A 26,132-nucleotide genomic window follows, 5' to 3' on the forward strand; every position below is an offset into this window, starting at 1 on the left:
AGTGGAGGGTAAACCCACTTAAACTCTTCAGTTTATGCACCTATTTTTTATGCTGCTATAAATATTTACGAATGATGTTCACAGTATTTAATATTGTAAGTAGGCAAGTATCAGACTGATATAAGCTGCATGAAAATAGATTTCAAGAAAATAAATCAAATTGATACTATTACCCACCTTTTTATTTACCACTACATCACTTAGCAGAAGAAACATTAGTTTCATACAAAATGCACCAGTTTCATACTGGGACTTCCACAATGACTGAGAGACACCTAATGTAATGGATCACTGTCAAGAGTTAATTATCAATTAAGCCTGTCTTCACTCAAAGAACAACACATCGGTGCTGTGCTGCTTGGTGATTATTTACAGCATGTTGTTGATGTGCTTATTTAGGAGCTAGACATTATAGATTGTTTTGTTCAATGCTCCACCTTATTTTTCCTCTATGAAATTTTAAGTGTTTCTCTGTGTTTCATGTGTATTCAATAAATTGTGAATATTAACCACCTGTTAAGAATATCAAGTATATTCATTTAAGCTGCTACTGACTTAACCGTTTTTTAAAACCATGTCAATTTGTGCAAAATGTTTGGGAAAACTTCAACTCAACATTTTAATTTATAGTAGCTGAAATTAATACATTAAATGTGAAACAATGTCAAATATTTTGGAGGAAACTATCTATCTATCAATCTATGTAATATTTTGTATTCTTGATAATGCGGGCTGATCATACTTACAGTACACACACACACACACACACACACACACACATACACACACACACTCACACACACACACCTTGGAAAAATTAAGGAAATATTACTCCTGGACCAAAACAAAGTTCAACATTTAGTGTCTTTATAAAACAGATTTGCAAAATATAGCCAAGGCTCATTCATTTAAATACGCATAAATAGCAAGAAAATATTTTCCCATTTCAATTCAAATAATTTTTGAACAACAGTTTTATACACAAATCAGAGATGAGCAATATATGAAAATAGGGCTGAAACCCTCTTGATTTCTTACTGCAGAAAACACAAGCATTACATAGCTAAAGCGGCAGTTGATTAGTCAGAAATATACATCCTCTTAAGACACATATTCATAAACATTAAAACAAGTCTTATTCAAGTTTGTGAAATATCAAACTCCACATCTTTGGATGGGTTCCTCAAAGTCTTTTAAGAGCAATTTGTTTTTATATCATCAGCAACGCAACAGTAATTAACACCACCATGGCCAAAAGTGTCTATGTACAATAGTGCAGACAAAAAGCTTAAATCAGAACAAGGCAGTAGAAGGATATTAACACATTATCAAATATCCTGATTTATCAAACTTCAAGTTTGTTCCTTTTGTTTTGGAATATTATTGAATAACCATGTTGAAATCCAAAGTACGAGCAGGCACATGTTGCTTGCCTTGCTGGTAACCAAACCGTGTTTCTTGAAAGTACTGGTCTGTTTTTTTAACACTTAAATACAGCCGACTGAGCTATAACTCTCTGTGAATTGTCCAATGTAAATGTATTTCAAATTAGTTTGCTGCTGTTTTATTTTTCTTATTATTTTACTAATGTGCTTGGCTACTTAGATTGAAATGGTTGAGGGATAACCGTTTTCTAGAATTATTTTGATCATGTTTTGTAATGTAATCATAAGTTTTACATTCATTATAGTCACTAATCCAAAATCAAACAATTACAGTAGGTCCTGTTCTGAGTATATCAGATATTTATATTTTCTTAGATATGAAGATGTTTCATCATAAAAGCCTTATCCCAGCTTCCTCCAAAGGATCTACTGGCATTATGCATTTATTTGTATTCAATTAAGGATGTTTTAGACAACCTTGTAGCTAAATAATGCAAAAAAAATATAACAGCAAGGTTTTCCTCATAAGAAATGTCAAATGGTTTTTGCCTCTTATTAAATGCTATCAAATGTTCTGTAGACATTCAGAGAGCTGAAACGACATCTGTGAAATTATTTGTACTGTATTTTCCAAAAGTCTGTTTTTCTCCTGGTTCTATCCACATCAACAGGCTTCAAAAAGTTCATTGATATCACTCTTTCACTCTCAAAACTTCTGGAGGTGCTTTATCTTCCTAGAACAGGACAGACAAGGAGATATAAAGACTTTCTTTCTTGTCATTTTTTTTTCTACAGAGTTCAGTTGGCTGGCTCAGGGATGGGCGGAGCACGCTCCAGTCTCATGGTCCACGGGTCAGAAGTTGCAGCATAAAATGGAGAGTGGGTGAGCACTTCTTCCCCAGCCAGGGCGAAGGCAAACACGCCCCTCTGCCTCCCCACCCCCGCCTTCTCCTCCTCCGCTATGTGCTTCCCCTCTGCTCGTCGTTCCTCCCTGCTCTCCCTGCCAGCACCGTCCAAACTCTTATATCCCAGGCTCCTGCTGCCTAGGCCGAGCATCTCCCCAAGTCCGTGACCCTTGACTCCCTGGTAGGCGGAGCTTAACCCGTTCTCCTCAAACCGATTGGTGGCAGCAGTGGGGGGGCACAGGAAGTTGCTGGTCGGTGCGGATCGCCAGGCGGCCGGCTTTCGTCCTCGTCGGGGGCGGGAGACGCGGCAGCTCTGCCGCTTGATGTGTCGATGCAGGTGGTCAGAACGTGTGAAACTCTTGTAGCAGTGCTCACACTGGTACGGACGGACGCCCGTGTGGATGCGCAGGTGGTTCTTCAGGTCGTAGTTGTGGACAAACTTGGAGTTGCAGTGGAGGCAGATGTAGGGGCGCTCACCTGTGTGCTTTCTCATGTGGATCTTCAGTTTGTCTTGTCTAGGAAGGAGACAAAACAACTTGTCTTTTTATGTTGTGGGTGGTAATGTGGCAACACATGAATTACAACACCATTTCTTGTTTATGTCTTGTGTGGCAAGTGACTGAATTTCTGTCATATAGCAATTACAGTTATGGTTCTGATTCAGTGAAGTAATGTTGGTGATTTGTCTCAAGATGATGGATAGTTTGTCCATTGACAACATTGAAGTTTTGTTCTGAAATGCAAGTGGAAAATATGCCAAAGAAGCAGGATGTAGGTGAGCGAGATAATAGCTAATGCAAAGAAACCACTGAAGGGGGCTTTCCACTTCTAAGCTCTGTGATATTCAGATGAGGTAAGAACAGATAAACCTCAGCCACAAGAGCATGGGGTACTTTTCCGTTAACCCTACTGTTTTACATAACCGGGTACTTTTTACTGAAAATGCACTGGAACATGAAGATCTGACGATGATTATTGTTTGTCTGGCTTATCAACATGATTTACTGGTGGTAAAGTGATTTTTTGTGGTAAGAACTTTCCCATACCTGGTGAATCGTACTTCACAGATGGTGCACATGTAGGGTTTCTCTCCTGTATGTGTCCTCATGTGCCGGGGCAGTTTCCCAGCCCCTTGGATGACTTTGTTGCAGATCGGACACTGTTGGGACGCTTTAGGCTTCATCTTCCTCTCCTCCTCCAGCTGCCAGGGAGGGAACAGAGCCCCTAGGTGGGACGCCGAGCTCAGGAAGCTCAGGTATGACCGGAAGTCAGCTTCATCCTTGATCTGACCCAGTGCGTGACCATCTGATGGCACTGACCCAGGGTTCATTGCACTGCCCAGTCCGGAGCTGACAAACTCCTTCAGGAACTCACCGTGGAGCAGACTGGGCGGGACTTCCTCTTTCATCTCCTCCTTAATTATCTCTCTTTTCACAGCTAAATCGAGCGGCCTGGAGGTCTCGAGCTGTGGTGGCGCAGGAGTGGGATAGGGGTGTGGAAGCCTGGTTTGGGGTGGGCCTCTCGTGTGGGGATGCTGGTGATGGCCAGGGTCCAGGAGTTGCTGGGGGAAAGCGGGAAACTCTGCAGCCCACATCGAGGGGTAGAAACCTGGGAGGAGAGGGGAGAAGTTGGCCCTCCTGTCCAGTGTTGACATGCGGGGGTACAGCCCCTCCTGGAGGAGAGACTCAATGGAGAAGTCCTTCAGGGCCCGGCTCTCCATACTCTCCTACGACACAACACAGAACAGCTTCATTAGCTAAACCAAGGCTTGTTTATTCAAAGCATTTGTTTAGACCTTGAAAACACAAGATGGGTAAAACACAACACAGTGATCCAATAATAAAATGCATCAAATACACAGGAAATGTTTTTAAAATGTAATAAATGTAAGTTGTGATGCCAAAGACACGTGATGTACCTGTTTCCCTCTCATGGTGTCCGGGGACTGGGACTGGGACGACTGTCTGTGCAGGTCATACTGGTGGTGGTGGTGGTACTTGGACGTACTGGGAGGAGGGGAGTCTTCTCTCCCTGGAGGCGTCTGTTCCCCCCTGCTCTCGGACGACTGTAGCGACCGCTCACTGACATTGTCCTCCTCTTCTTCCTGCTCATCCTTCCTCGACCCCATGTCCTCCTCTTCCTCCTCTTCCTCCTCTTCCTCCTCCTCATCTTCCTCTCCGTCCTCCTCCTCCTCCTCCTCCTCTTCTCCTTCCTCCTCTCTTCCTCCTCCGCCTCCGCCTCCAGTGTCCATGATCTCTAGACAAACCCTGATGATGCATGGGATCTCCAGCATCTGAGCCGCATTCAAAATCTCTTTAACGTTCGATGCTGTCACTGTCAGAGTGGAAGTATAAGCAAACTCCAGAATCGCTGTAAGAGATTCTGGAGCTACAAAGTCGATTTCGTACACCGCCGCCGTTTGATGATGATCTCCTCCATCAGTGGTTGCCACCGTGAAGAGCTTCTTAAAGTACTGGCTGCAGGCGGCCAGGACGGAGCGGTGAGTCCGGTACTCCTGGTCACGGACGATGAGGATGACATCGCAGAGCAGCCCGTCGCGACGCTGTTCATTGAGGCTGCAGAGGACGTCACTGCTGTGATTCGGGAAGGGGATCCCAATCAGGTCCTCTTCTCTGTGATGTGCCATACTCCTCTCTCTGTATCTCTCTTGGTTATCTAGAAAAGGGACAATAACAAACAACTGTTTAGTAAAGCTGAAATAATAGAGTCAAACTGAAAAAAGATGCCATTCTGTGGCCCCCCACTCTTCTCTCAAAGCCTTCCTTGATCCTCACAAGCAGTTTGACATTTTCAAACAAGCTTTTATACTAAAGCCCCGTTTCATTAGTCATTTTAACATGCCCTCCTCGACTTCCACTTGGTACATGATGATACGTCACGCGAATGGCCACTTGCAGAGCAGAACAGAACGCTCTTGCCCTTAAGCAAGGCTAATAGTTAATAATAACTGATAACAAAAAATACACAGAGCAATGAATAATAAAATAACACAGCTCAGTTAATTTTAGAGATAAGTTGCACAAGAAATGACAAACGATCCCAATGCATTCTGGGCAAGATGTGCTCCTCACGTCTACATAGTTGGTGACTCGCTCCCTCGGCTCTCGAAGGGTCGATCTCAGAAACTTATCAGAGTAACAGAACGGCACTTAAGACTGCAGCGAGGGATTCTCCCGAGGGGAAGAGTCGAGGGGAAGTCGACGAAGGCATATTAACGTGAGTAATGAAATGGGGCCTAAAACATTGATTTAAGGAGTACAATAGGAGCAACAACTGATTCCTGCATGGTGGAAAAAGCGCAGCTGTTCCTCCCTGATTCCTCGGCTGCACACCTGCGCCTCAGTTTTATTGGGAGTGTAACTGATGACACCCATTCATGAGATGGAGAATTTTCAGAAAAGCTTAGATATTTGAAACGGATGATGAGGTTACTGGAGGAGGCTTTCTAAAGTTGATATTGTTAACACTGGAATATGTATTTAAGTACTCTGGAAACAGAATGAGTGACAATCTGGCTTTATTATAATACAGATACACTTCTTTGTGTGCCATCTGTGCAGAAAGGGCAACATGTGATAAATATAGCACGGCTCATCTTGAACAAACATAACTGTCAGTATTTTTTTTTCTTGAATGTGATAACATGATTTCATGTAGGAAAGAGTTGCAACTGTGTGAGTTAGAGAGACCTATCATCTGGATAGGAAACAACTATTTTTCTTTTCTTTTCTTTTCTTCTTTTACACTCAATCCTGTGACAAAGATTCTATGATAGTGTTGGTAATGTTCGTCCCGCTTGTCTGTGTCTATGTCATCAGATACGAGCACAAAGCAAGTTGATGCTTTGCTTCATTCGAACAATATATGATTGGGATGTGGTGAGAAATGAAGAGAGCAGAAAAGAGGTCAGATTGTACTCTAGATACAGTATCCTGTCAAAATGATTACTTAGCACTCTTTCCTCTCCACGCTCATTCAAAAAATAGCATACTTGAATAACAATTTCATACAATAGGTATTCTTTTGCAGATGAATCTGTATCCATTTAGTTGTTTTCTTCAAAGTTTTATTCCACAGCCGCCTGAGTTCCTACCTGTTGATTCACTATGGTGTTTACAGTCAGTGGTAAAACTGCCTTTGGCAGCGTGCTCATTCATTCACATCTATGAATAGAGTTTAAACTTAGCTGTCCACACTTGGCGGTCACTGGAGGCATGTGTAGATAAATACTTTGAAGCGGCCCCGCTCACCACAGCTGCATTGTTGACTGGCTCTAAATGGACCAGGGCTGAAGCCACACTGACACACACCCCAAGTGTCTCACTCTCTCTTGCTTGCTACAGCATATCATATAAGAGAGAAAACTATTTCAGAAAATCCCTTAGTTCACCAGGTATACAACTTGGATACCAGTCTTACATGTAGTTTATTCTTGTCGATCTTGTTGCTAGGGAACAGTTGCTATGTTGATGCCATTGATATATTGTAGACATAATTAAAATGCCTATAGAGGGGGTGGTGGTACAGGATATAGGCCCACAGACCCATGATGCAACTACTTCGATGGGCAAACTGGAACAAAAGACATGGCAGTGAGTGGGAGAGAGAGTTTCACTAGCACAGCCAGCTGATATGAATGATGTGATGAAGCATTTACAATGACAAGCATGTCATGTGTTATTCATAATGAAGGGAAAAAGGATTGTACTCATACTACATTCTTAGATGTGTGCATATGATACTGTATATAAGTCCAATAGTGAGGTGTGAAGTAGCCTGTACTATAAACTCAGGTAATGTAAACTACAGTCTAACTCCTTTCACCTACTGGAGACGTTGACTCACACCTCTAAAACATGTTCATGTAAGTCATGACTGTTACGTGAAATGCTGCCATAAAACAATAGAATAAGATTCTTTTCTATTATATTTTGCACCAAGTGTACAATATCCATAAAAGTAATACCCTAGGTAAGAGGTGAGAGAATCTCCAGTGAGAGAGTAAGGGAGAGATCAGATGGCCCTAAAAGTTCCCTAACAGGTTGCACAAACACCAGTGGAGGGGCCCCTCCCTGTAACAGCCTGCCAAGGCAAACAATAGTGCCGAGCTTGGAACAACACTGAGTGGATAAGAGAGAGAGAAAGAGAGAGCAAGTCTGACTGGGAGGGCTTGGCTAACCCACTGTCATTCGTTTGCACTCGATCCATCCCACCCACTCTTGGAACTATGGGACACGTGCTGCTGTTAGTGTTTGTTCGCCTAGTGCCCCAGCAAGCACCACTCCCCTCTGTTCCCACTGTTTCCCTGCCACTAGCTAGCGCTAGCTCTTAGCGGCCGGCCCCTAATTACAATGTGGAGAGGATCTAAGGAGGATGTGCCACATAGACAGGGAGGGGAGGAGGGCACAGCTTTCCCACCGCAAGGTCCCGGAGCGACATTTCATCAGCCAAACAGCCTTAACCCTTTAGACACCCCCCACCCATCAAAACAGCCAGGGTGGGTACGCCTTGTGGAAGGGCTCTGATAATGGCTGTTTCAGTGATTCGGCTCTATGTATCCATCTTTTATTTTCTTATAGAGCCACGGAAAGACAATCACACTTTGTTCCTCTGTATTGTTAACCAACTTGACTCAATAAAGATCAGTCAGCGTATCAGGCTGCATGGGTGACAGAATCTGATGAGTTATAACAACCTGACATTATAAGGCATAACAGTTATGTGACACAACTGAAAAATGTGATCAGTTGCATATTTGAAACTTTTTTGTATAAATGCGGAGAACTCAGTATTTTATTACAGTCTGTCCATAATGGCACCTAATGCTGTTTGTAAATTTCTGCGAAGTATAACATAACGTTATTGAATTAATTTCTCAGGATTTTCGGTGCAATGCGTTCCAACTGTTCATACTGAGCTGAATATCAACCCAATTATTAAGCTGACCCCTAATGGACCGTCTGCCCTTCTGTCTGTCTCTCGTTCTGCCTGCCTGTACTGGCCACGTCTCCTCATGCCTCACTTAGTCACTAACACTTTCAACTCAGCACTCCCACCCCAAATCATGTGTCACCTCCATCCAGTGTCCTCTTTCTCCCAAGCCTTCATCTCCTTTCCTGGTTCTGACCACCACCACCTCCTAATCATCCTCCTCTCCTCTCCTCTCCTCTCCTCTCCTCTCCTTCTCCTCCTCTTCTCCTCCTGTTCTCCTGTTCCTCTGTCCCTGTTGCAGCTGTATCATCATTATGCCCTGGGTATAGCAGCTAACTCGTCCCCAGCCCTGACCGCTCAGGCCACAAATCAGCGGCTAATGTCCATCTCACCCCTTGTCACAGGCAGACACTCATTTGGCCTGTAAGCTACAACAGCTAAACCTAGTTTATCCCTGTCAGGCCGGCACATTCACCTGACCCACAAGCTAAATCACCAGCAGCCAAAGCCAAGTTTACCCCTGTCACACACTGCCCATAGCAAACACCTGCTAAACAACTGTCACGGATGGACAATTGCATGGGCAATAATTTATCGTATTGACAGCTAAAATTCACCCCCTTATTAGGAGCAGGCATTCATTTGACCTATAAGCTAGTCAATTATCACTAGTTCAAAACCAGTTCACCTGTCTCTCGGGGAGACACTTGTTTGGTTGGTATTATAAATTAGCGCCTGCAGTTCATACATGGAGCACAAGTGTCTGGAGCCAGTAGGTCTCAGTATGAGAGTGGTTTAAATTTGTCTTAATTGGTGTCAATTACAGCTGTAGTGGAGAGCATATGCCATTTACACAATATGGGTTGTATACTTATCATTATGATAATAGTGATATGATGTGGCCACATTTAAAACTTAACTGCACAAGTTTCTGCAACATGCTTGAAAGTAGAATATCCCTGAGTCTTAGATATGTGAACTTTGTGAATTTACTCAATTTTTGTTTCAGAACAAAGAGGGGTTTTTTCAGGAATTTGTGTGTTGCCACCTATAATGTTAGTATAAGTATAGAGCAGTACTAAATTCATTATCTTATTGGTTATAGACAAAGCCAATAAAATGTTTCAACAGGTGTACTAATTAATTCATTATTATTAATTATAATATTATTAGGGTCAGGGTTAGTTTTACATCTTATTTCCGCCTTGTTCTGTAATTAATGTCTTTAATTAATGGCTTTATGAACGTCTGTTTGAGGTGTGATATTATGATTCTGAAACTATTTGAAATGAACATTGGAAGACTGATATGTTTTCAACAAGGTCTTAATGTAGAGACATCTGGAAGCCAATTTAACTTGCCTGGCTCCTTAAAGAGTGTGTTTGCGCCAAGTGTCATCTCTCTAGCCTTCAGGGGGGCCTACAGCCACACACCATTATCTGTCTCACCAAGTCTTAACCCCAAAGTAAACAAAAGTTTATGGTTCAGTGCCAAATATTGGTTCAGTGATTAACACTGCTGCCTCTAGACCATTCTCCATGAAACTAAGGATATTTTATTTCTTCTGATTCTGCCTGTATTTCTCTCACTCTTTGTTTGGTCTCAACATATCTCCCCGAATGAACAGAAGAAGGCGGCTATATCTATTAACATTTAAGTACCTGAAGTGAGGATGTTGCAATGTTAAATAAAAATTCACTTTTGTGTAGCACATGAATATTGTTATAGTTTTATCATCTCGCCCTGGTTAAAACCAAAACTGGTCAAAACTAAATTCTGTTACTTTGTGTATGTTCGAACATTCACCAACATCACCCTGAAAAAAAAAAGACTAGCATGGACAAACATTACAATAATGTATTAGAAATCAAAGGGGATCCAAGGTACTGTGGTGTAATGAACAAAAGCTAAAAGCCTTTATTTCACATTGGCAATTGAATAGTTAAAAACTGACCGCCGTGTTTCAGCTCGATTATTGAATTATTGAGCAAATATGTACTTATATGTAATTCATTGATTAGTAATAAATTACCTGTCACAATTTGTGAGTTTATTGAGCAAATGTGTACCTGTTCTTCTAAAGCAACTAAATAAATAAGTAAATAATCCGAATGGTCAGGTACACATTTTTTACATTTTTATTTCTGTAGTTGAATTCCTACATAGTTATGCGGCATTTTATTTGCAATTCAGTTACAGTTCAGCAATTTTATCGTACATCTTTGGAAAAAGATTTTACAATTTAAATAAATAAGCTGGCGAGTATGAACAAAATCTAAATAGTTAAATGAAAAACAACAATAACTTGTAAACAATACTAATGGAAATACTGGTCATGGCATTTTGTAACTACATGAGGTAAGAGGTCCATAAGCTGACTGACAACAAGCATGGCGTAAACAATAATTTACAGCTCAGCCTCAAATCCATAACATGTTTTTATTTTGTCCACACTCTCAAACATTACCTGCAACTTTATGAATTACCTGAGTGTATCTTTTAGATATAAATAGGAATATCATATAGATAAGAAATGTCTATAAACTGAAACTGAACGCATACTTACTCCTAGAGCCAGGAAAACAAATACGACTCAAGTCCACAGAAACTACTATGTTTAACATTTCCAACACTTGTTGTGATGCCATCAACAGTCATGTTGTTTCCAGGATTTTATAGCACATGAGGTACTTGGCGCCCCTAAATTTTCTGAAGGCAATATTTACGCTACAACTCAAATAATTACACGAGTCATGAACTAACTGCATGGCGGTTCACTGAACTGCTGTTGACCCGTTTGCACCTTGTCAGATAGAGAGAGGCCCTTACGATCTGACACGGCAGGCTTCAACGCTCATAAAGACTCTCTAAATAGGAGCACTGAGTAATGCAGATGTACACATGTGCACACTGTTACACAACGCACAAGTGCGAGCATGTTCACACACCAACACACACTGTAACAGTGTGACAAATGATCATGGACATGTACACACACAAACACACATGCATATGCAAGCTCCCAAACTCTGGCATCAACATACATCCACACATGTCTTGATACGTTCCACAGCATTCCACAGAGTCGAGCAGTCATCACCTACCGTACCTTGCTTCTCTTGATTCTCCTCACGTGTCTTTGTATTTCCAGACTACTAAGAAGCTCTGTTGCTCCTTGGTTGACCTCTCGGCATTGCCTCCTTTGAGTGAACCACAGCTGCCTCTCTCTCTGCCAGTCAGCCTGTCTGTCAATCAGTCAGCCAGGCAGTCAGTCCATTCACAAGCTCCTCACACCGGCCCCGGATGCCCATTCACAAAAAAACACCCAGGGAGGAATATCCAATTGAGAGAAGGAAAACCAGCGTAACAGAGGAGAGCAGAGTGTGATTCTTTTCTCTGTCTGGGTAGCAGAGTGGCTAGTGTGGAGTTTAGAGTCAGGCACTGTTGTGTGTAGCTCATGTAGGGAGAGAGAGGGAGAGAGAGAGAGAGAGAGAGAGGAAGGGAGGGAGGGCAGCAGCACTGCGCTGTGGAGATGTCGCACCACTAGTTTTTATAGCAGGGTGGGTAGCTGGAAGATAATAATACCCCATCCTCCTCCACAACACAAGTTTAAGCGCACTGTGTAATAAGCCCATGGCGCAGACACCCTCTGATTTAGGTCAGACAAAATGAATTTTTAGTTGTGTTAGAGTGGATTTCGGCATAAAGGGAGTGGGGCAAAGAAACTGGAAGGGGTTGTTTGGGGAGACCAAGGGAGGGTAAAAAAAGAAAGGAGAGAGAGAGAGAGAGAGAGAGAGAGAGAGAGAGAAAAGTTTGAAAACTAGTCTGTGCACCTCTACTCGTTAGTCTCAAGTTGAGATGAGGAGAGGTGCAATAGAAATACAACGGTAGAAATACAGTTCCGTGTTATAGCCAGTTATTTTCACTTTCACACGGTTAAAATGGAGCGCTGCTATTTTCTCATTTTATTTTTATATCATTGATGCTATTGTACTCAAAAGTAGATTATATTCTAAATCCATGTCAAAATCCATATCAAACTATCAAACTGTTAAATATGTAGAGAGGCCTGGAGTGGTCTCTATTTACCCCAGCTGTTGAGACTTCTGTACAAGTGTTCAGCCGCAGGGGGAGGAGACCTAAGCATGAAGTACACTCAATCACATCAAACTCATTACATTTATGACACTTAAAAATATCACAATTGTAGTCAAGCACGCAGCATTCAGAATCCTGTAAAATTGTTTGACTCATCCACTGATATTAATTTGTAAGGAAATATGACTTAAAAATTAACTGCGTCTAAGAAAGACAAAAAAACTATAAATGCTGAATAGTTTACCATGATTGACTGTGCACAGCTTGATTTTACTTTTTGCTGAAACGTTTAACCAGGGTTTCAAAAACCAGGTTGAGAAGAGCAGAGGGCCGATGTTGGATTCCTGTTTTGAGTCAGAAAGCGGAGAAGCAGGGTAACAGTTGGTGAGTACACCACCTCAGTCTGTGGAGAGGAGGAGGAAGTTTACGCAGAATAGAGGTGATGAGAGAAAAGCAATACCTCGAGTTAGCTTGAGAAAGGGAACCCTATCTGGCAAGTGAGAGAACTTTGTGGGCAAGAGGACTTGGGGGAGAATGATAAAAGCCTGGTGAGCAGACGCAGGTGGAGCAAAGGGCGCTGAACTTCAAGAAAATGTCAAGAGTGGAAAGAGAGAGGCATTTTTTTTTTCCTTTCTGCATTTTGAAGCAAAGTTCATGGCAACCAAACTCAATCGCACCAAGATTGGCTTACAGCGCTGCTCTCTAAGGTTGTGTGAAAGTGTGTGTGTGTGTGTGTGTGTGTGTGTGTGTGAGAGAGAGAGAGAGAGAGAGGGAGAGGGAGAGGGAGAGAGAGAGAGAGAGTTTCCTGTGCTCTCACAGACAGGCCTAATGTTTTACCATGACATGGCACATTCACAGGATCTGAAACAGCTATTGGGCCAGGGAAGCTTTCCTGTATGACATCATTAAACCACACCCTTAGCAATACTTGAAGTTTACTGAGTCAATTTAATTTTTCAAAATGTATTTTACTTATGGCAGGCAGGCTAGACCTATTCAGTCATTTATTTTGCTGTTACATGGGGCTATATTCAAATCAACTGACCTAAAAACAGGATATTCAAAGTTGCACTACAGAAAATAAAAGTAATCTTAATAATGTACCATACAAGTCATAACAGTTTATTCCACTCACAAAGGTGGAATATGCAGTGAGTGGATTATTGTGTCATTGTTATCTTGGTGGTTATTGGACTGTTTACCTTCCAATAAAGTAAAATATTTGCAAGCCTCCATAAATCATAACTGACAATCATGCTGTGAAAGCAGTCAAATTGTGTAGACCTGACCTACACAAACAAGTATACATCCGAGTGTACATCAGACTGCTATGCCCACTTCCTCCTTGGGAATACATGGACCAAAGCAAACCACAGCCCATGCCCTGGTGGTTTACACTGTTTTGTACATGGTGAGAGCTGAAGCCAGCTCACATTGGCGTCTAGTATATATAAACAGGGTTAGCCACTAAATGCTAACAGGCCAGCCAGACGGCCAGACAAACAACATTTGCCATCCTATAAGATTGGCTATCTATTCTAAACACTTCCCTGTTGTCATAGCAACACACTGTAAGTAGTACCTGTGTGAACTGGTTTGATCTAAACTGTGTAAAAGTGAAGGCTGTTGTACAGCAAATTGACATAGGCCATGATAGACAGAGACCAATGCTCTAATGGCTCAGTTATGTGCTGTGTATCATATATCGATTAGCACTGCAGCTCACACAGCGTTGTAATTTCAGAAGTGCGTCAAGCCCATTTCATGTGCCGTTTCATTTAATCATGCAATATAGCATGGCTAAACGGCAGATTTATATTGTGATTACAGGTGCCATAGTTTTATATATCGTAACACCAGCATATAATGCACAAACTCATGTCTCTCCAAAAGAGAACAAAATGGATCTTCAGTGTCTTATATCTGTATTTCTGTAATATAATCTTATATAGCTAAATATTGATTCCTCTGCCCCCTCCGTCCTTTGTGAGGGTTAGACCTTCAGTATCTGTGCTGTGCGGTACAAGAAGTGGCGATGCATATCACACAGTTTGTGTGCTAACAGCCAGAAGACAGACAGGAGGACTCGTGGGGCTGAGTAAGTATCGGCTGTCTGTCTCACTTCTCAACGTACCTGTTTACTGCCACCTGCTGTGCCCAGCAAGATACATACCAGGGCACCAGATTGGCACTTTGGAGGGGGGAGGGGGTGTGAAGGATCATTACATAAAGTTAATATACTGGAGACATTTTGAGGCTGCACTCGACTTGGCTTGTTGTATCACAAACACAGTAGTAGGCAGAAGGAAAAGTGTTTCAGAGGAATTATTTTCATTCTGAATCTGAACGTAGCTCCATTGCTCCATGAGGATGGTGGTTAAACTGGTCACACAGTTGTGCTCTTTGCATGTCTCTCTGGAAACTGAAATACATGTCACCAGAATACCTCTGCTCGTCCTTTTAGAAGTACGGGCCAGGCATTACAGAGCACTAATTTGCACGTGTCTTTGTGACAAAAAAACACAGGGTCTGGAGTCATTATATTCAAGATACACTAGACGTCTGGCCTGTCATTATTATAAATCTGGCTCCTTGACGGTGAAGACCTACCAGCCCCGAAGGCAGATCACTTGATGTAGTTAATATTATTTTAATAATAGAGATCCTTCAAGAAAAAAAGGTTTCCCCCCACTTAACCATTTGAAAGCAACCATAGGAAGCTGCATGTTGTGACCCTGGACTGCTGCTGTGTGTTGGGCTGCCGGGCAGGGCCGCTGCACCGGCTGACACAGCACTACTAAAACAGGTCTGTTGTTTGAGTACACCACCTACCCACAATATGCATGTATTCACTCTCATACACGCACTTATACAAAGACGCCCCCCCTCCTTCACGCACACACACACACACATACAGGTATCAGTAGCCTAAAGGTTAGAGAAGACACCTTGCGAGTTTAAGATTGTTGGGTCAAATCACAGCTCCCAGATCTGAACGTATATGCAACTATGAGTGTGAGGCAGAATAATGCCGGAAAAGAACATGCCTGCTCAGCCGACCGTCCGCGAATTAATAAAGGTAGAAACCGGCGCACACAGCCAAACTCAACTTGTGCCCTTTATCCCGGTGTCTGGGAGGCCAGGTGTGGCCTGGTGTGGGAGAGAAGCAGGAAGGGGAGGAAGTCATCCCCCCACGGCCCGGTGATAGAGCATCACAGCCACCTCCCAGGTCCACACCTCCCGCCTCACCAACTCCAAGGACAGAGACACACACACACACACACACAGAGAGAGAGAGAGAGATGCTTAAACACAAACACAAAGCGCACACACACAGGCATCGCCACACACACACACACACATGCGTGCAAACCTGCACTCACATGAGCATGCACACATAGATATAATGAACTCACTCTTTCCTTCACTCAATCACAGACACACACACACACACACACACACACACACACACACACACACACACACCCATCCGTCATTGCAGCGAGGTCATTAGAACTCACCTTGGAGCATGCTAGTCGGGTGAATGAGGTGAGGGCGTTTACTTTCTGCTGACCTGTCTGTTTGTGCTTTAACTTTCTCCTGTTTTGTCTTTTTTTCAAACATCCTAATCAGTAATGGAAGCTTTGCCAGAAGGGAGGTAAAGTACACAGGCTGCATATATAGACAATACTGAGAGAGGGAGATATATTCCTTGGCAGAGTTACAGTATTTCACAGGTGGCCATCGTGTGCTGTATGAAACCCTGAACCCACTGCTGTGTGTGTGAGGATAGCTGAATGTCCGTGTTGTTGTTTGTCAGGGAAATACATATGATTATGTGTGTGAGGCCATTGTCGTCCGCTGTTAAGAGTTATTGCTTTTACAACAATATAGTATGTAAATTGGAGCGGTTTTAGCTCTAATACTCATTCTAGACTTAAACTGCAAACAAAACTGTACTGTACATGGAATCAAAACCCTCATCCACCACTGCTAGAGACAAACCAGTAGTGCCTATCTACATGTGTTTGCACTATACTGAATGTGTTTTCATTTGATTGGATTGGTGTGAATATTTGTGTGTGTGCATGTCTGTGTGTTGGGAGGGTCGTGGGGTGAACGAGGACAACTCCTGATGGTGATAACGAGAAGGAGGCCAGCCTTGGTGGGACAGCCTCTGTCTGCCCTCAGGTAGTGTGTGTGTGTGTGTGTATGTATGTATGTTTGTGTGTGTGTGTGTGTGTGTGTGTGTGTGTGTGCGTGCGTGTGTATGTGTGTGTCAGCAGGAGAGCCCTCGGGCACTCTGGCACCTCCTAATTAAAACCAGTCAGGCTGCAGGGCAGGGGAGACAGATGCCTGTCATGCCACACACACACACACACACACACACACACACACACACACACACACACACACACACAGGTTGGTGGGCCACACTCAACCACACACACGTGCGTGCACACACACACAAGTGTGATGCACAGGTCAGCTATTTTTGGACTCACACCCAATCTCATCCCACCCTCCCAGGTATCACGCAGGTAACAGCGATCTGTATCTGACCCAAATCAGTCAATATAAAGAAGAGGAACAGTGAAATCAATGCAGCGATAATATTGATTCATATTGATAAGGTTGTTAACTCTCACCCAATCTTCCAAGGCAATGTAACCCACAGGTACAACAAAATTTAAACACGTACATGAATGTAATTGTTTCTAGCGTAGTGTATATGCCAAAATCATCAATAAATCCATTACTTATTTTTGATGCTTAGCCTTAGGTTATAACAAATGTGGCTAATTAGACCAAAAATCAGTCAATCTGCTCTCATTAGTTTTATTACTGACCGAAAACCTGTTGGATCATGGCCAACTTGCACGCCGATAACACACACTCACGCAGACACACACTCACACGCAGGCGCTCACACTCACTCACACACACCGTCATGACCCACAGTAGCCTACAGATTGACACATCTCTCTTTCTCCCCGGCACAGAATGAGACATAATTGTCATAAATGTCTATTACCTACAAACCCTGTCACACTTTATCTCCATTCCTCCATGTACGACCCATATCTCACTGTAGAGCTGTAGGCTACCACATATAGTAGTTAGCGGGCTAACTGCTGTTTGTCTGGGGTGGGTGGGTGGGTGGATCAAGGCATGCTGCTCTCCTTTCTCTCCCAGTGATTAGATAGCACAAGCAGGCCAGCTAGCCTAACCCACACACTCATGTCTCTAAAACTGCCATCCAGCCCTGCTTTCTCTCTCGCTGCCTCTCACACACAGGTGGGTGGACCCACTTATTCAACCCAGATCTTTCTTTTAGACATTATGAAATCAATGTGCTCTCTTTTTCTTTTTTTTCCTTTTCTTCATCTAACTCCCTGTTGCTGAATGACATTCGATTCTGTATGTTCCTTAATGTCTCTGCGGGTCTGCTCTAAGTAGTACAGTAGAGCTTTAATTTTCTAATTTACTAGGTGTTAATTTGAGCCTGATTGCCAGGCTGAGAATCTGTTTGCACGTGTCACTTAGCTGAGGCTAGGTGGGTTGCCAGTGGTTACGGGGGCCTGTTTTCAGTGATGTTGGCCACATTCAGGAAACACCTACAATTTGTAGGGAAAATGCTGCAATAGAAAATCACTTTCACAAATTGTGGTGGCTGCTGACGTATCAAATGTTTTACTGCACATCAAGTAAATATTATTTTGATGATTTTGATCCTGTTTTGGAGATATAAAGCCACTGCAAGACACACCTCCATTGTGATTCAGTAAAATAATGCTAATTCAAGTATTGTTGTATTTGTATATGTAAGAATTCATACAATAAAAATGGCACGTCATTGTTCCTGTACAACTGATGTTTGATGGTGGATAAGGCCTGAAACAAAAACAAAAAACTAAAACTAAAAATAAACTCCACATGAAACCAAAATAAACTCCACATGAAACCACTTACCTCAAAAATCATCTTGTGTATTGATGCCAACAATACAGTAAGTGTTGCAGGGACTACCATGCAAATCAAGGATCATTTAATACTTTAATTTATAATACTACAAATGATACTGCGTCATAACTGTGTGTGTGTGTGTGTGTCGATTTGAGGCTAAAGGGTTAGGGACAGGATGTGTAGCAGATGACGCTCCCGGGCGACTTAGTTACTACAGTATGTCAACGTATTTAGCCACTATATTAAGGAGAATTACTGCAGAGAGAGGGAGATGAAGGGAGAGTGAGAGACAGACAGACAGAGAGAGAGAGAGAGAGAGAGAGAGAGAGAGAGAATAATGCCAATGGACAAACTGTAAAAGGGAAGAAAGGAGAGAGCGTGAAAAGCAGAAGGGGTGAGATCGGGCCGACCTCTGGGTGTGTGAGTGCCTGCCTTCCTGGCTGCTTTGTCGTTTGAGCCAGGCACTCTGTTTCGTGAGGAACGCAAAAGTACACAAATCCCACAGAAGGAGCTTTTTTGGCAGGGCTTGGGCCTCCCACCCACGGCAGCCTCTTCAAGCCTCCTCCCATCCTCTATTCATCTGTGAGGGGCGGCTTACTCACCCAGCCCAACACCACGCAACAAAACCTGGACCTCAATTCTATGGAGGAGGGTGGACACACACACACACACACACACACACACACACACACAAACGGCTAGTCAGCCATTGTACACATACACAGAAACACACGCAAAATGCATGAACCTTCATACAAGTACTTTGAGGTCCATGACGGTACATTGCCTCTGAACATAATTTCGATTTTTTTTTACACTTTGTAGCACAGATCTGATCTTGTCATAGCTGTCTAAACAGGGAGAGACAACATTAAATTTGAATTTAACTGTTGACAAGATGACGTCTGTGCCACAGAGGGTTAAAATGGATCACTCTCCTTTTCTGGATGGTTTTTTTCTTTCTTTTTTTTTCTTTTTTTAAATAGGCCCCTCATTCTTATGTTAATAATGCTTTTATTCTGCTTTAAGAATATAATAAACTCAACTCAGCTCAAAATCACATTTTGTATTCCTGTGTAAATGCAGCTGTATAGGCATGCCCACATGCTATCAGGTGGGAAGAATGCATGTGGACTCATTCACTCAGTCAGTCTCATAATGACTAGATTTCATCATTGGTCTATTACTGCGCTTAGAAAACGGCATCCTCCTTCACTTGACATATCCATGCATGACACCAAAGTATTTTCTACTAAAGCCGCACTCTCTCTCTCTTTCTCACTCATGTACATGTAGCTCACGCACTTATTCACATGCTCAATACAATGCATTTTTGTAGGAATATAAGGTGAAATCAGGTCCTTTATTGACTTGCCTGAGTATAATGTTAGCTTATCTTATACACTATAGGCGTAATTGTGCAAACATGAAGGGAGTCTGCCTCTAGTAGTGTTTGTTAAACACACCAATGCAAAAGTGTCCCGGTAGACCCTATAACAAAAGACCAGCTAGGATCAGGTTCAATTCTGATAATCCTAGAGAGAGAGAGAGAAAGAGAGAGAGAGCGAGAGAGAGAGAGAGAGAGAGAGAGAGAGAGCTGTAGTCAGGGTGTGTGGCTAAATAGACTGGGGTAGGTGTGGTAGTGTCTAGTGGATTTTATCCCCATGTAACCCCATTGTGACAGAAGCAGCGTTATAGGGTTTGCTTAGTTTTTTTCATTAATTATCCATTGGGTGTTTAATAACTGACTAATGAACAGCATGGCTGAGTGAATAAATTGTCATTAATATGCTTCACCTGCAGAGAGGCTGCACTCTCACTAGATTATTTAATCAATTTGGGTCTTACCTATTTTCAGAACACAACTTAGATTTAAATAATTCAAATTCAAGTTATTATTTGTGGTTAAATGAAATACATGTATCTTAAATTAAAAATATATATAAATTCAGTGTCAATTTCTCTGAAATCATGGAATAGCTTGGTGTTAACCATTGAAACTCATCAATACGTTTACAGATACAGGTATAGTTAATATAGCCAAGCTTCACTCATAACTACAACCTGAGGTTTGAATGAAAGTAGAGATTTCAACGTTTATGATGGTATCCAACATGCCATTCTAGCTAACTTGTGCACCATAGGAGACTTGAGACATCCCGATTTTAAATGCTAATGTAATAGTGCTGCCGTTACCAAAATATCTCAGGTTTGGAGTTAAGACAATAAAAAAATGCTATGACTCAGTTTGAATCAGACGATAAAGTATATGTGCATGAAACTGACCTAAAGATCATTTTACTTTTCTGTATGTGATGTTCTTACCCTTTGAAGTTACTTAAAGGAGTGTAAAAGGCATAGAGAAACAACCTGAGCTCCAAGGTAAAGTTAAATTAATGTATTGATATATATCTGATTAATTTCACCTGATCAGATATCACTAAACGATAATAAAGTCCACCTTCGAGAAATGAGAAATGTTTTCTTGAGATGGATTTTTCTAGTACAGGTGTCATCATCATTTGTCAGATAGCCCATACTTTCTTACAACCACTCAGGCAGCTTTTCGGTGACAGTGGAATTGTAAGGATGACAATTAAAAGTGTCATACAATGCCAGTATGTTACCACAAAAGCAGTCATGCACAAGATATCATCATGTAATTATGTGAGCTGCTGCTATATAAACAAATAAAACAAAAAACCTATCAGCCTTTCAATCTGTTCAAGCTTCGTCATGCTTTCACTTGCTTCCTCCTCAGTGTGTGGCTGTTAGAGAAGGGGGAGGCTTGCATTTAGCACACATCTGTTGCAAGACACACACGCAAAAGTTGTTTGACAGTAGTGAGAATGCCTTTTGGTTGTTCCTACCGAAACTGGACATCCCTTTTGTAGTATCATAAAAAAAATGAAGACATGGAGGGATTTGCAATTTAAAACGGGAACGAAAAGGAACATGATTCTACAGCAGGTCAGCCATCCTTTAGGGTGAAATGCTCTGTGAGGAGCAGACAGCTCTTGTATGCCACAACACAGCAAAATATGAACCTCTGATTCTGACGTTCTGAGCGTAAGTGAACTAGTATGAGACTGGATGAAAAATCTAAAAGAGAGTGAAAGAGACAGTGAGATGTTACTGACCTTTTAGAAGAGAAGTTTTGATTTCAGTTCCTCTCTCACGCTCTCAGTCCCTGTCAGGAAACTCACACTGTCTTCAGTGGCAGACTTGTGAAAGTGAGAGAGAGCGAGATAGAGACAAGAGAAGCTCAAATTTGCACTGAAGGTGTGTCAGTGATTTGGGGGAGTGAAAAGGTACCTTACCACGAAACGGTTATCTAAGAAACACAACAAAACAAAAACTGCTACACCCACCAGGCTCAGCCAACACCCCTCCCTCCCTCTAAACCAAAAGTATTTGGCAGGGTTCCCTACACGTCCACCTGTGCTTAGGGGAGGGGAGTGACACACACTCACAGGCCAAGCCTGAAAAGCTGCTTGTGAGCAAGGACTGGGTGGTATGGTTATGACTGGGAATAAACCGAGCTGAGCCGTGGTGCTGCATGCGGCCGGAGCTAGAGACGTGAAGCTGGAGTCCAGAGAGCTGCCTGCACCTTTTCTCTTGTAAGGGCAGAACGGATGGAGGGCTGAGGGACTTTTGGCTGGGGTAGACTGGGACTTTCGGGGCTGTAGTTGTGCAGGAGGACGGGGGCTTAAAGGTTGGGTCTGGGGCCAGAGATGGGGCAGGGGCGGGGGAACCGAAGGACTAAAACTGGGACTGGTAATGTAGGCTGGAGGAAGCAAAGCTGGAGTTGATGTGCAGCTGGACAGCTGCAATGATTTCAAATAGGGCAGAGGACAAAAAATGGGGAAGAGGTCGTTGCAGTATAATGAAGGGTTGAACCGGTGGGTGGGTCTTGGACTGTGCCAAACAGGAGCTTGAGGGGTTCATATCAGGTATCAAACAAAAGACATATCAGAGGAGGAAAGAAAGAGTTGAAGAAAGGCAGTGTGATAGAGAGTCGGTGACAGTATCTGAATGTATTTGGGTGTGTGCTTCACTGTACCAACTCGTACCTGGCAACAGGTAAGAACAATTGTGTGTAACATAATGGAAATATAATGAGAGGGTGTAATCAGTGATGTAAATGCTGCTGAGACTGTCATATAAGATTATTAAAGGGCAATAGACTTCATGGGGTCTAATGACTCTTAAACAAACCCCAGTGAAAAATGTAACTTACATATTTGGACAATGAAGCAATACATTAAAATTATGAAAAAGAAAAACTATTTCAGAGGTGTTACACCTCTGAAACCAAAACTTTGCTGAGATTTTAAAATAGCCTTTTTGAAAAATCAGCATGCTGCAGCTTAGCTGGTTTGTTAGATAAGGAGAGACCTTGCTATTTTCAAGTGAGGAAACTTATACTGTAGTGTCATAAGAAAAAAAATCAAACTATTCATTTAATAGAACATCAGCTGACATGAAAGAAAGAAAAATGTTGGGTTTGATAGGGTAGCTTGACCAAAATGTGAAGTTGTGTCAACATAAATGGAAATTATTATGATTAATGAAACTATTATACAATTTAGCAGAATTTATTCATAATGTAATCAATTAATCCCATATCGGGTGTTTTGCAAGCATCACGGACTGGGATTTATATTGAGAACAATTGCATTATATCAGCTACATGGTCTTGTGGTTAGAGAAACATAATAAAACACCTGACTTTAGATTAATTATTCTATAAATAAATTCTGCTAAATGATATGACAAATTGGTGCATTGTTCTGTCAGACTGCATGCAATTTTGAAAATGTAACTACTGGAAATAAATTGAATTTTTTTACAAAGCTGAAATTTTTTTCAATGATGGTGCCAATCTGATAAAAAATTTGCTCGAACTGAATGCATGCAAAGATGTGGCATGACAAAACAATCACCCAGTGGTACAGGGCAAACATTACACAACCCAAGACAGAGATATGGACAGGACAAAGGAGCCACTCACAGGTACAAGACCCTCGTCACACAGGACAAGACACTGCACAGGACAGGACACAACATGATGTAACCCTCTCTGCACACATGCAACTTTGTGTGTTTAATTCACTATGCAGATGTCAATCAAAACGCTGTTGAACCAAGTCTCATAAGGTTCCACAGAAAGACACTGCAGGCACAGAGAAGCAGGTACAAAAAATACTCTTTCTGTGAAACAGGCAATGCCAGGTGGAATTTGAGATTGTTGATTAGTCCTTGCAGGCAAATTTGTTTACACTGAATTGACATTAATAGTATTTGACTTTAATTAAAACAAGATTTTCTGACAGCAACAACACACACATATTTTCATCATGAAGAAAATATTCAAATGTATTTGGTTTCTGAACTGCTGAGCCAGCGGGGTCAGCCATCCATTCAGCCAGTGATTTGTGGTACAGTTCACCTTCTGAACTGTTGTGAGGGCCAATTCAAGCCAGCAGGGTCAACTGGTCCTTTAGCCTTTTGTTGTTGAGACCAAGACCGAGTGTCACAACTTGACACCCAATAATTAGAAAATCTAACCTCAGTTTTGGTTTGAAATTATTGGGTGTCATGTTGTGCACCATTCAAGCAGCAAATAGTAAGAAGATACAAGAAAAATAGAATGTAAATAAGAATAGAGCAAATGGGGATCATAGAAAACCTACACAATCAACTATTTGAACATGTTAGTACTAAATGTATGAATGAGTGTATGAAAAAGAATTGATCACAGCATTAAGATGGTGTGCAAAATAGCAGTAGTGTGAAAATGCTAAAAATCTTTATATATGCAGTATATAACAAATGAGAGGAAAATGAGAAAAAGAACAGCAGTAAAAATATGCTCATATTTACATTAATATGTATAGAGTGGACCATACGTACAGAAAGTGTCTACGTGAGTAAATGTGCGCTGTAAAAAACCAGTAGACAGTGAGGCGTCCTGCCTAAGAACCCTCCTAGTTGGGCGGTCCGTCCCACATCAGATCCAGTATATCAAGATTTTTAGTTTATTGCAATGCCATACTTTCCAAGGAGCACATATTCATCTAAATGGAAAGATTTCGAGCCTAGCACAGAAATATAGGAGCATGAAAATAAAATAATCCAAAATAATTGAAAATGCTTGTCCCTACCTTCACTCTACTATAGGCTGCATGAATGTAGGGAGCATGCACCATTAAAATGGTAGCAGTGTAGAACCCTGCTTCAGATTAGATTAGATTAGATTAGATGAAACCTTAATGATCCCCATGGCGAAATTGGGCTGTTACAGCATCAAGTAGTAATAGGATTAATCAAAGGAAATTAGGATTTTAATAAAAATAGAGCAAATGGGAGTTATATAAACACGCACAACCGACAATTCCAACACTCAGATATAAGTAGAAATGTATGATGAAACGAGTGTAAAATATTATGGATTCCAGCATTCACATGACCTGCAAAATAGCAGTAATATTATCTGTAGCAGCAGAATTTACTGAACCAGAAAGAAAAGTCTAATATGTGAAAAAGGTGAAGAATTTCAAAAAAAGGAGTATGAGAAAGACACTGTATGTGGAAAAACTACAGCATATATACACAGGAACTGTCTAAGCATGAAGACGTGCATTCAGAAAACTATACACCTTCCATATATATTCACCTTATGTATTCAAGGCACATGTAAAGTGAACACACTAATAATCAGAGCATATAATGTTTTGGCAAATGTGGGAAAATGGTAAATGCCATACAATTACCAGTGAATGTGCACATTTACCACATTTCCCAAGGTAAATCGGTAAATGTGTACATTTCCTGACTGTGAGTGGAAAGCGCTAGTCACAGCAGTGTGAGGCTCTCTCACCCTGTTGACCACATCTGTATCTGTATCATGATCATTGTGCAATGTGCACACTGTCCAACACTACAGTTCTGCACCTCAGGGTCTTTTGATGAATTTAATCAGTTTAGGACATGGACCGAAAAGTATTCGTTGCAGTAAAGCCTTGTTAGTTTGTTTTTTTGTATTTTTGGGGGGCATTTTTTGCCTTTATTAGATAGTTTAAATGAGAGAGAGAGACAGGATAGACTAGGAGAGACAGGGGGATGACATGCAACAAAGGTCCTGAGCAGGATCTGAAGCCAGAATGCCACACCCACATGGCACACTCCCTAGATCACCGAGCCACCAGGACACCCACCAAAGCCTTGTTAGTGGCCCCATGGAGTTATGTTAGGGTAGATTCTTTGAAATCACAAATAAAAAATTTAATTGAGAGGCAAGCATGTTTTGCACATGGATGGAAATGAGTTGCGTAGGCTAGTGCATCCACAAAAAAGACTAAAATACTAAATACTACTAAAAATACATATAATCAATCAGAAATCTATTTCTTAGCCAAACTACATCTACGTTGAAAGCACACATGCCAATGCACATCACTTTGCTGAAAGAAAAATTCAGATGTGTCCGATGCGCTCCATCCTCACTCCAACAGCCAATCCAACAGCATGCATGAAAACTTAACTGAATGCAGAGTCAGCTTCGGCCAGATTGAGTATTAATAGTATCAATCACTTGCTGACTTGACACTATGGAGCTCCCATTCTATGTCCTTATGAAACAATCATGCCACTTCAGGTTAAAATGCTCTTTTCCAAGAGTAAACAAGCTTCTAAGCTGTATGTTCTGGGATGTTTTTGTGTGTTTAATCATCAACCATTCATTTTTAGCCTGAAATTTCCAGTGGATCTGTCTGCACCCTTAACATTTGCATACAGACTATTATACTTCATAACTCAGGCA

The 26,132-nt window shown here is 41.8% G+C and overlaps 1 protein-coding gene across 1 annotated transcript; it reads right to left on the minus strand.

The window, feature by feature from the left end:
• Positions 1-869: 869 nt before the first annotated feature.
• Positions 870-21,574, minus strand: zbtb7c (zinc finger and BTB domain containing 7C). Its single transcript, XM_071896761.2, has 4 exons — positions 21,448-21,574; positions 4,209-4,966; positions 3,337-4,016; positions 870-2,805 (listed from the first exon to the last, which is right to left on the minus strand). The coding sequence occupies exons 2-4, from the start codon at positions 4,935-4,937 to the stop codon at positions 2,184-2,186; spliced, it is 2,031 nt and encodes a 676-aa protein (XP_071752862.1). The 5' UTR covers positions 4,938-4,966; positions 21,448-21,574; the 3' UTR covers positions 870-2,183.
• Positions 21,575-26,132: the final 4,558 nt, after the last annotated feature.

Source organism: Centroberyx gerrardi, chromosome 2 (genome assembly GCF_048128805.1).
Source record: "Centroberyx gerrardi isolate f3 chromosome 2, fCenGer3.hap1.cur.20231027, whole genome shotgun sequence".
NCBI classification, from domain to species: Eukaryota; Metazoa; Chordata; class Actinopteri; order Beryciformes; family Berycidae; genus Centroberyx; species Centroberyx gerrardi.

Excerpts from the sequence above, each read along its gene's own strand:
- zbtb7c (XM_071896761.2), bottom strand. The coding sequence starts at position 4,937 with ATGGCACATCACAGAGAAGAGGACCTGATTGGGATCCCCTTCCCGAAT. Across the intron at positions 4,017-4,208 it reads ACACCATGAGAGGGAAACAG|GAGAGTATGGAGAGCCGGGC; the intron begins GTACATCACGTG and ends GTTGTGTCGTAG. Across the intron at positions 2,806-3,336 it reads TGTGAAGTACGATTCACCAG|ACAAGACAAACTGAAGATCC; the intron begins GTATGGGAAAGT and ends TCTCCTTCCTAG.